Genomic DNA, 11,985 nt, shown 5'->3' on the forward strand with positions numbered 1-11,985 from the left:
GAAAGGGTATTTATATATCCAATTCTCATATGCTACCTTCCCTTTTACACTCTGTTGCCGAAACTCTGGCGCGAGAACGATATTCGCATTTTTTTAAAATTTAATAAAATAATAGAAATTATTTTTTACAATATTTTATTTATTTTTTCTGTTTGTTTCATGTATGAAATATTAAAAAGTGAAAATTAAATAAAAATGAGTATTGGAAAGTTAACTATTATCTATCTTATATATATAGAAAATAACTATACTCAAAGACTAATTAAATAAAATTATATAAAAAAATCATTAAATATTTTATAAATTAACAATTTATTATATTCATATAATCATGTGAAATTAAGCCTCGAATTAAATATAGCAGTTAGAGAAATACAAAAAGTAACAATCATACAATTCGAACATCACTTTCATAATTTACTTGGAGAGAGTTTATTTTTACAACTTACGAAGCTTCATAATAAAACCAAACATAATAAATAGACAAACGTCCCATTTATTTGGTTATTTTCCAAACCTGCAGTTTAGCTGTTAGTACTTTTCCATGTGAAAGAAACTAAAGGAAAAGAAGAGTGGCATTTTGTTAGAAAGACATTTATTTATTGTCCTAACTATAAAAAAAATATAAACTTTAAAAAGAAAGATAAAAATGGGAAAAAAAAAATTGCTCTCCTCTCATTTTCTTGGTAATTGTGCAGAGAGAAAACTTAGTATGAATCTCACTTCATTATTTAGTAGACTTGAATATTTGGTTCTCATAAAATGAGATCATACGAGTTACTTATAAATTAAACAATATTCACATAAAATGGTTGGTAATTTCTTCCTGTACCATATTATTTAAGATAAATAATATATACACCCAACACAAAATTTAAATTATAACATTATCTTGACTTTATTTTTTATTATGGACGTAGAAATGCGGAAGTGATTGTTATATATATTTTAGATTTCGATATCCAGAAAAATTCTTTTCTTGTATTTCATTTAAATTTGTTGAGGATCAAAATTCAGAACTCATTTATATTTGTTTATTAATCTTGACATTCAGAAAGTCATTTATTCTGTCCAGATAAATTTAAATTTTCAGATGACAAAATCCGAAGGGTCATATTAGTTTCAGACTTCCATAAACAAAATACATTTTCCGTCAATGTGGTGAATGCAGATTTTATTTGATATGGGGTTGGGAGAATTGGCCAAAATGGAAAAGAGGTACTTGTAGCAACTTTTAATTTTAGTTTATAGTTTCTCTTTGTTTATCATTTCTATAAAACTTGAAATCATTGTTTTAAAACTATATTTACTGTCAAAATTAATTTAAGTAATTTAAATCTAAAAATAAAAGAAAAATAAAACAAGGAAACTTAAAAATAAATCAAAATTACAAATTTCTAAAATTACAAGACTACATTCAAGATAAAAGAAAAGAAAATCACTTGAAGTAAATTTTCCCTGAACATGGATCAAAATTTTAGCCTCAAACTTTACAAACACCGTTTATTTTAATCTTTGTTGTAAGTGAAAAACTTAGTTCTGAAAATTAGAGACTAAAGTGATGGTTTTATAAAGTTAAAATATCGAACACTTGCAATCTCAGATAGCACAGGGAGTGTTCAGTCTATTCCTTACATATCGAATAGTGAAAATAGTGTGAATGTTGCCTCAACTGATCTGAATGGTGGCTTCCTCCATTCGAAGTTTCTCAATAAACTTGAAAACAGCAATTTTTTTGAATTGGAAAGAACATTTGTGACATTTCTATTCTTTGCGCGCTCCATTTATATTAACCTCAATCAACCCAATAAACCAGGGTACGGAAACTACAGAACATACATCTATAGGCATCCAAGTAAAGCACTCCCAGCAACGTTAAATAAAAGCATTGTAGGTTGCTCATCTCTTGGTTTTATCAAGAACTTCAATGTATCTCTTTGGAACTCCATATTGTTCCATCAAATGTCTAGCTAAGTCATCGATAACTCCTCCTTGAACCAAAACTTCATGCCCTTTTTTACCTGCAAGCAAACAAATGCTTTAGAATTTCAGATACACGATATAATAAACTACAAGTCAAAGTTCACAAGGCAGAAAGAAACCATGGATGTTGTTGCAAGGTGAGTCTCTGAGCATATTCCCCAACCCAATACAAATTTCAAATCCAAAAATTTGATTAACCAAACATGGAAACATATACACTCGCTGTTAGTTCACCTAGTACCTACTCTGCTTGCACAAAGAAGGATGCAAAGGATACTGAAGTGCAAATAAAACATAAAACTTTACCCTTGCAAACCACTCCCTGGTTTTGTTCAATTGTTATACTAAGAGAGAAACTGATATTAATTACAATACCCCTATTAACTCAAAAGAGACCATAGCGGTCACACTTACTGCACCTCACAAGTACCATATTAAATCAGTTTGTTTCACATATGACCCCTTACTCATCTACCCTCTGAGCACTGAAATGAATTCCCTCAAACTGTCATTATTTATTATTTATTTACAAGAATTCACCCGATAATGAATAGTTGATATATATATAATATAATTACATATACCAACCTTGGACTGCAAAGCAAAACACAGACGGCACCACTTCAATGATTTTAACACAAAACCAGATTTTAGAGAAAACACGTTTCACAATAGTATAGTTCCCCCGATCAATTCTATTCTTCTTCAGTGGTCAAAAATTTCATTTTGTTGCTTCACTAAAAAATATCATTCCTTTAATGGTATAATATCCTTATTTCCTAGTTTTCTTGTTACTCATTACTATGTTAGCTCATTGCATATTACCCTTAATATGTTTGTTAACGTGAAAAAAAATGCCTTATCAGAAGGCAAGATGACCAGCATAAAGTAAAGTAGGACATAACAGCTGGGAACTAAACATGTAGTTTTTTAGGTATCAGCATTTTATCAACCATGGAAAGATAAAAACAAAATATATATTCTACATGAATGCTGGGGAATAAACAACAGAGATTTGATATCTTATCCTTTCCACCTAAGAGACCACAATGTAGTTTAATAATCTCAGGTAATCATCAGCATTCTATCAACTATGGAAAGATAAAACCAAAGTATATATCCTATACGAATGCAGATATATTAATCAGACAACACAATATGAAATTGGATTTAAATCAAGAAAAGCAAAATCTAACAAAAATTGGTAATACAGAGTACAGACACTCGTATGCTCATAAATCCCATATTTCTTGATGAAGCACAAACCAGGATAAAACTTGTACTTTTAATGCAACCAATAAATACCTGGCAGTTCTGCGACAGTGGTGCTGCATGCAAACTTCTTCTGCAATTCTGACGCCAATGCTTCAGCATCTATAAGAAAAGTTTCCATGCCAGAGAGTTTGGTAACCTTCTTGTTGCCTTGCCGTCTCTCTGTCAACAACTGAACTGTCTTCAGTGCACCTTTACGAACTACAGATTCATTCCCTCTTGTTACAACATGGTGCGGCTGCATACGGCTCACAAATGTTGATCCTAAATCCTTCTTGTGAATTTCTGTAGGATAAGTTGTTCCTTTTTTAATAGCCCCCTTGAACAGTGCATCACATAATAGTGCATCAAGAATCACAATTGATTTATTTGTTGGTTTAACAAGATTTTCTTTTTCACAATATGTGAAAACAATATCAGTAGCTTCAGAAGCACTAAAAAGTTTTCCCGGGTCAGCTCCTACAGATGAAAATATGGAGTTGACATGTACACTTGGTTTGTAGATTTCAACCACTTCAAGAGTTTTCGACGAACGAGTTTCATTAGCAGACTGAACACTGGGCTGCTCACTTTTCTCAACTTGCCTTTTTTCGGGCTTAAAGGATGAATAATCAACATGGTTTCGGTTTACTGAAAACAGCATGACTTCCTTTTTGTGTTTATCTTCTTTCACTGATATCTGTACACAATGTGAATATATATGAAGAGAGAATCCAGAAACAGCATTGCAGAATATATCAATGCAGAACCAGCAGAAGACAAATTATTAAAAGGACCAAATACAATTGAAATTATCATTTGATCATGATGTATTGCATAAAATAGGCATGTAACTCCCTCGCATGATTTAATTTTGTTTGTCCCATCATGCAACTTATTTTACTAGAATACATTGATAAGAAACAGCAACATTATAAGAAACATCCCAATAGAGGATCATTTTTTCAGTTTATTCCAGCAGCTATATCAGTGATCCCTTCCAAAAGCAATCCATTCACCAAAAACTTCACAAAAGCCAGTAAGTTCCAACTCACAAGAAATTACAGATTTCGAATCCCCATTTTTCTGTTCAATCATTTCTCAAGATCGTGAGTTTTGAAAATACTGATTGTTATATAACTTCCAATTAATACTTTGCTCACTAAGGGTACTATTCTGGTCCCAATCTCCTATCTCCATTCCAATTCTTCATGAAAGGAAATCTATAGCATAAAAATGTTGTCAAACTTTTTTCTTTTTCCCATAGTGCCTTGACCTACGTACCTAAAATGCTAAGAGGTTACACATCTAACGAGCTAAGGAGGATACAAAGTGTCAAAATGCTTCATTAATAGGTGTATCCTGACAGAAGAGAGCATTAGGGCAATGACAGAAACCTACTTTAACACATTCTAGATTCTAAGTTTATGATTCATATAACAATTTAAAGATTTTCCTGTAAAATATCAGCAAGTTTCTATTACTATTGTACTAATCCAAGTAAAAAAAAAAAAGCTGTAGATGACAAACCAAGCCAGAGGTGGATTTTGCTTGTAACCACTTTGATAACTTTTTGTAGGAAGATTTCTTGATATCTAGAGTAATTCCTGAAGGTCTACATGGCAATATATGGTTTGACCTGCAATGCTCAAAAACAAATAATTATTAGATTACTGAAGGTAAAGCTGACTTCTGAATTCAATACACACAAACAATGTATGTTTAATACGAACTGAAATGAATTTAAGACAAAAAAAAATGTTGAATATAAATGGCAGTACATCTTATGAGTCAATTGGGAAAAAAAAATCAAAACAGAAATCCGATACTTAATTCTTCAGCACTGCTGTCCAGAGCTAAATTTTCAAATTTAGCTTAAATGCCCTGCTCTTGGTGTAAAAATCGAGATCTTGAAAAATCTCTACCGAAGTTCTCACATGATGTAATCCAGTTGAAAGTACACTCCACATAGATCATATTTTTATGCCAGTCTTATTGAGCGAACTATCTTTTTAAAATATATAAACCACACCTAATTGTCAACTGAAATTCCTGGTTTGCAAGATTTTTTGGCCACTCTATTTCAAATGGTTCAACTTTGTCAACCAAGAGGCAAAGAGAGAAAGTCCCACCATAGAGTGCTTCCAGGCAATGGAAGGTCTTTGTCCTTCACTGTTGTGTGCAAAGCTTGTAGAAGGCACTTATCTAACAGGGAATCTATATCTGCAGTTGATAGAGTCTGTTGGTCGTTAGGGTCATTACCAGACACAGTGTCCGATAACTTCAAATCAGACACGCCTTCAGTTACTCCAGTCGCAGCATCCTTTTCACCATTATTCGATGGCATCAATCCAGAGGTGGAATCATGTTGTAACTCATTTACATCCACAGATTCCACCACTTCGTCACTTTTTGGGTTGCTCTGCTGATCACCTGATGTATCACCCGCCACATCAGTTGAATCGGAATCACAAGAAGCTTGTAACCAAGAAGGATCCTCAAACACAACATCTTCGAAAAAACCTGCATTAGGCACATAACAGCCTTCCGCAGATTCCCTGCAAATCCAATGCACAAGGTTGATTCAATTTGACAGTTAGTTGAACTGAATAAAAGCATCGCCAGGCTCTCTCTAGCTATACTTGCCAAAGCAAATCACGATAGTAATGAGTTATTCTTAGTGCCTTTCCGCGTAATCCAGCTTTCAATGCTTCAGCGCTGCTCATGGTGGTACTCCCAACCTTCAAGAGAATCAATAAAGGTTGAGCAAATAAATAGCATATGCACCAAAAATGTAAAGGGTATTCATAATGTCATGATGTGTCATCTCATCCACATACAAAACACACTATAATTGATTTCTGATTAGTTGAAAGTATGAAAAACAAATGAGTGCATGGAAATTAAACTCAAGTAAACACAATGAAGCAATGCATGTTACATACTGCAATGGGAGCAGGATTTCCGGGTACTTTAACGGCCCAAGGCTCCCCTGCCCGAAACGAAGGAAGACCTTCGGGAGGCACCGTTATGCCTGGAAACATCAAGTCTGCGCCTCCGATAACAAACCGTGACACCTCACCACCCTTGAGCACGAACGCCGGCAAAAGCTCAGGGACAATCCACAGTGCATAAACTGCGTGGAATCATTCTGAATTTAGTTCTAGTTCTAAATTATCAATGGAATTCGTAATTCTCAGGAAAACTAACGACACGAAACGAAACGAAACCTGTTGGGAAAATGTCATTGCCGCGGCCATCGACGTCGAAGAACATCGGAAAACCTCCCTCCACGGCGTACAAATGGACGCGGTTTTGAAACTTGGCCACTGCAATCTCTGCCTGGTAAATTCCTTTGTTAATTACAGCATTATATGTGAATATGTTGAACGAACTCATCGTCGAAATGAGAAGAGCTTAAGAAATTGAATTCACCTTTGGAGGAAGCAAAGCGTCTAAGTCGGAATCTGAAACCCTTTGGAATTTGTCCTTAATGCTTCGTCTCAGCTTCTTTCTGTCCGCACCAGAGAGTCTCTGGTGAGATTTCGCCTCCACCGCCTTCTTGAACATTCTCTACTTCTCTCCCACTCACTTCAGTTACGTGCACCAAACACAACCCACGCTGAGTTTTCCTCCTTTCTTTTATTCTCTCAATAAACCGTAACCTAGCTTACATTTTTCTCACCTTCCATCCATTTTCTAAATAGGACTTGTACATTATTATCCGCACCCTCCCCTTCTTGTCCAAAACAGAAAGGCAAGAGGATTAGCTCGTCCTACATTTGACCCGCAAAACAAGAGTTGAGTTGGCATGTCCCGCATAAAGGTTGATCCATGGGCTTGTGGGTCAACCCATATAAGAAAAAAATTTGAAAAAAATTTATAGATATTGTTCTTACACTGATCGGGAAGAAGTCATTTCCTCAAATAATTGTTTTTTGGTCCTCATATGCGATCTTAGTCTGAGGTGGGGTGCATGCAAAAGACACTCCAACATTCAAATAAAAATTCGGTATTCGATGATTTGAGTATTAATTGTTGTAATATATGTGTACATTTGTCTTAGGTGGATTGCATATTTATAGTATCGTGGGTCTCTAATTTTTAGTCTAAATTAGGGAGAGTTATTGAGTTAATCTCGACATTAGAGTAACATTTTGTCATGTTGTGTCGAGAAATGCTTGTTGAGTATTGAGAACCACTTCAACCGCATCATCCCAATGACCTTTGGGTAGCCACCCATGTTTTACTTTTTGAACAATACATGTTGAGGTCCCTTTGACCACTTACATAACAAGTACCAAAAATTGGATTATTTTCCCTAAAACACATGTAACAATGATTTTTTTTTACTCTGAAGGCATTACATAAGAGGAAATATAACATCTAGGGATTGACTAGCCTAGATGTATTTTTTTATGGTAAAAATAAAATTATAGGATATGTTGATTATACATATTATCCTGTCTCATCGTGTATTTGACTCGTACTTGAAGATTATATGAGACGAACTTAAACATACCAATAAATTAAAATAGTCGATCATACCCCAACTTATCATGGACCGACCCACAAAGCGGACATCCATATATCCAAACCTAATCTTCCACAAAATAAATAAATAGTAATTGTCCATATTTTTTTTAAAAAAATGCTAAATAATTAGTTATTTTAAAAAATTAAATTAAATTTTGTAAAATTAAGAATAAAAACATTAATTTCAAACAACAAATAAGACAAAACACGGCCACTAGTTTTTCAAACTAGCACACAAGCACAAAATCATAAACAAAACAACTAGCAATATAGAAAAGCTTTCAAACACTTCTCCAACCCTTAAATTTAACAAATTTTCAAAAATTTGACGTAGTCTTAAATTAAGGAAAACCAAAATATAAAAAACTTATGTTTGTATTTCTCATACATTATTCAAATATTTGCGTTAATTATTCACATTAAAAATTATTCACATTAAAAAAACTCAAGCCAATTGTCTTTTTTTATATCTTTTGAAAAATATTATACTTTGTCACCACTTTCTTAATATTTAGTAATAAGTAAACTTTTAAAGATATTTCAACATTATAAAATTAACTTATAAAATTGTAATCACTTATACATTATAAAATATTTTTATCTTTAATTGATAATAATATTTTAAAAAAAATCTTTTTTAATATAGTACAAAGAAAGTTATAGTAATAACTCATTATGCAAACCATCATTATTCAATATAATTGTTAAAGTTTAGGATGTATGTGTACCTGTATGGATATTGGGGACTGAGTAATGTTGATCCACGTCGATACAAGGTGTCTTTTTCACTCTTGGTTGTCCTATTCTTCAAGTCTTCTTTCTCTTCGCGTGCTTCGGTCGGCCGGCGGGGTACCTGCGATTGCACTCCGACGCTCAAGTCAGCGATGGTGCTCAAGTGTGAATTCTCTGATAGTATGGAAAACGTACCTTTTCCCCCTTTTCAGAAGTCCCTTTAGTAGGTTGACCTGGGCCTTGGCCATGTGGGCCAATCAGTTGATGGTTAGAGACATGCTTAGTGGTCTTTGGGTCGTGCCTGGTGGTTTCCTGAAAACCAGGGGAGTGGTCTAGAGAACGTGTTTTTACTTCGTCAATGGTTGTCATAACTGCTCTTTTCTACACGTGTAACCACGTTCTGGATTAAATTAGATTTAATCGACATAAACCATTCGGTCGTCCGGCTAGAGGTCATGGAAGGACGAAGACGCAGGGTTTTGTGATGATTTTACCATGAGTATACTGCGGTCGTCCGGTGCCGACCGGTACAGTATGGAATAAATCTGCTTATAGTTTAATAATAACTTTTCAGGTTTATGATGCACTATGCATCCATTAAATACTTGAAAGTGATGTAAGATAATAACAACATATTTGAAAGTTCTATGGCTGATTCAAATTTGAAGATAATAATAATATCACATTATGTTTAACATCAAAGAGACTAAATTTAATTGGTTTAATTTACAAAGTTATATAATTAGTACGGTATCTTTAAGTGCATACAAACTGTTTTCTGTTTTCTATTCACCCGCGTATTTTATTTCATTTATTTACCATAACTCATTATGCAAATTAAACAAAACTTTGTAGGAAAAGTAACATTTCATTACATTCTTTTATAGCACCATTCTCAATTATATAAATAAAGGCACACAGGTGTATCAATAAATGTGTTTAGATTAATTTAAAACATTTAAAGCGTAAATTTCCATAAACTTATGCTAAAAGCTACATAAAAAATGCTCCTTGATAGAAAAAATTGTCATACTTAAACAAAACATTTGGAATTTGGTTGAATAATATGGATTTCCTCTATCTTAAATATTCAAAAAAATAATGCTTAAAATTAAAACATCAGACGGTATTTAATAATAAGAATGCAAAATCAAAATGAATTTTTACACAAATAAGTTTTAATCATTCTCTTACATTACTCGAGTAGGTTTCTTCTTCTTTCATTGCTAAGTAATTTTTGAAGTTTCATTTTCTATGATGTGATGGATATATCTGTAAAAGGTATATTGACATTCATGGAGAACTCGATGTCTATTATCGAAGGACAAGAAAAAATGTCAATTGTTCTCACAAGAGTCGAGTAGGTCTCCTTCCCTTATATCGTTGGGTAATATCCGACGTTTCATTGTCCAACATCTCAAGTTCAAGATAGAGAAGTGTATTTGTTAAAGGTACTTCAACCTTCAAGTCAATTTTATGATAGTTGAAAGAAATAAAAACTATTCAATATAATTTTCCTTGTCCCAACATCAACCTATTTATAAAGTTGAAATGAACCTTTGCATGAATGAGTTTAGATCAATATAGTTATTAATCTTGTGTTAACTGAGATAAAAATGTTACTAAAATTTCTATTAAAATTATAAATTAATGGATAAAAAAAGTTATTTATTAATTATGTAATATTGTAATTACATTATAAGGGCATTTGCAATTTTTTAATCAAAATAACTATTATTTATTGTGAATAGTTTTTCACAGGTAGGAAAACTAATAAAGTTGATTATGTTTACAAAGGTAATCATAACAAAAGAAGTATACAAATTATTTACAAAACATAAAGGGTGAAATTGTAAGAAAATATATATACTAAAATAAATCATTAAAAAAATTATGAATGGTATAGATATAAATAATATATATTTTTCTACCAAAATGTTGCATTATTGACATCCGGTTTAAAATTGGACAATTTTTTTAATTACTTCCACTAGTCTTTAAATCAAATTTTAAACATTTTATTTTTAAATAATCACCCGTTTACATTTAGTAAATGCAATTTACTTTTTTAAATTTATTATTTTAAATGCAATAACCTCTTAAAGCTCTAAAACCTCTTGGGACTGAGATAATAAATTAAAAAAAAAGTGAGATAAGTTGTAATTCTTCGCATTTAAGGCTTGTCAATTCTTTATATTCTCTTAGTGCTTCTTTTCTCAATATTTTTTTTTGTTTTCATATATTGTTTGGTGATTATTATCTTTAAATAATCTCTACTTCTTTATATTGATTATTGATTTTTTTTTTCTATATCATGTATGAATTGAAATACTCATGAAAGATATTTATAGTTATTTATTTTTTAAATGTCTTTTCTTTATTTGTAGCATGACTGTGTCAAGATAAGAGTTAGAACGACTTTTATATAGGTTTGAAATATCCTTCAATATTCTGCGTTAATCTTTTTATTTAATTTTAGTTTTATCATTTTTTTCCTAATAATATTGCTTACCAATTAAGAAAACAAAAAATATAACAAGACTTGTTTTAAAAATACAGGCAGAGAGATCGAATTCTCTATTTTTTTATTAAATAATAATAATAATTACTATTTTTAAAAGGTATTTGTTGCATACTGATTTAAGATGTACTTAAAAACCTAAATTTCAAAGATAAATAAATATAATTTTATATGAATGAACATTTCATTCATTCAACGTACGAACGACCATAAAGTTCGATATACTCTTTTGTGTTTATAGTCAAAACATATGTGAAACTGATCAAATAATCATCCATTTGTGTAGGTCGAGTAGAGTTACAAGAGTCAATATGCATACGTTCATAACAATCGATTCAAGAACGACCCATAATCTCAAGGTAGTTTTGTTTTACACTTTGTTGTGATCGGTCAAAGGACGATATGTATTTGTTAAGTATAATGTCCTAACAAGTGACCAAATAATAACCCACATAAATCGAATCCGTTTTACATTTATTTTGATGATAAACATGAAGAAAAGAGGAGTCGAGTTCAATTTTAGTTTTCAACTCATAAAGAGTTTTTAGATAAACCATGTTTCTTTTAATAACATGTATCAAGTTCTCAAAATGTTAAGATATTATCCGAAAAAGTTAAAAGATTCTCAAAAGATTAAGATATTATCCCAAAAATTTAGAAGATATTTTGCTTAAACGGTTATTTTAAAAAAATTTAAGAAATTCATGAATAGATAAGAGAAGAATAAGAGTTAGAACTTGAGTTTTTTTAGTTGACTGAATAATAAATAAAAATGAGAAAATTTAGTAAATTCGAGTGAGAAGCGGAATTTTCTTAATTTGATCTCCAACAGAACATTATTGAATTTTTTTTTAATGAAGAAACAAATAAGACGAAAAGGATAATGCTTAGTTTATCTTAACCCTTGATACTACTTTTAATTTTTCAAAATTTTCGAGTTTCCTCAATATCAATTTGTATCA

General features: G+C 31.7%; 1 protein-coding gene across 1 annotated transcript; it reads right to left on the bottom strand.

Annotated features, from left to right (window-relative positions):
* Positions 1 to 1,546: 1,546 nt before the first annotated feature.
* Positions 1,547 to 7,028, bottom strand: LOC137820444 (eukaryotic translation initiation factor SUI1 family protein). Its single transcript, XM_068624549.2, has 8 exons — positions 6,670 to 7,028; positions 6,465 to 6,576; positions 6,180 to 6,370; positions 5,881 to 5,975; positions 5,367 to 5,792; positions 4,765 to 4,873; positions 3,289 to 3,934; positions 1,547 to 2,021 (listed from the first exon to the last, which is right to left on the bottom strand). The coding sequence occupies exons 1-8, from the start codon at positions 6,802 to 6,804 to the stop codon at positions 1,900 to 1,902; spliced, it is 1,836 nt and encodes a 611-aa protein (XP_068480650.1). The 5' UTR covers positions 6,805 to 7,028; the 3' UTR covers positions 1,547 to 1,899.
* Positions 7,029 to 11,985: the final 4,957 nt, after the last annotated feature.

This window comes from Phaseolus vulgaris, chromosome 11, assembly GCF_051622355.1.
Source record: "Phaseolus vulgaris cultivar YP4 chromosome 11, ASM5162235v1, whole genome shotgun sequence".
Taxonomy (NCBI): Eukaryota; Viridiplantae; Streptophyta; class Magnoliopsida; order Fabales; family Fabaceae; genus Phaseolus; species Phaseolus vulgaris.

Bases quoted from the DNA above. Each gene is read 5' to 3' on its own strand.
- LOC137820444 (XM_068624549.2), bottom strand. From the start codon at position 6,804: ATGTTCAAGAAGGCGGTGGAGGCGAAATCTCACCAGAGACTCTCTGGT. The intron at 5,976-6,179 runs GTATGTAACATG...ATTCTCTTGAAG, and splicing joins GAAATCCTGCTCCCATTGCA to GTTGGGAGTACCACCATGAG. The intron at 3,935-4,764 runs GTTTGTCATCTA...CATTGTGTACAG, and splicing joins CAAAATCCACCTCTGGCTTG to ATATCAGTGAAAGAAGATAA.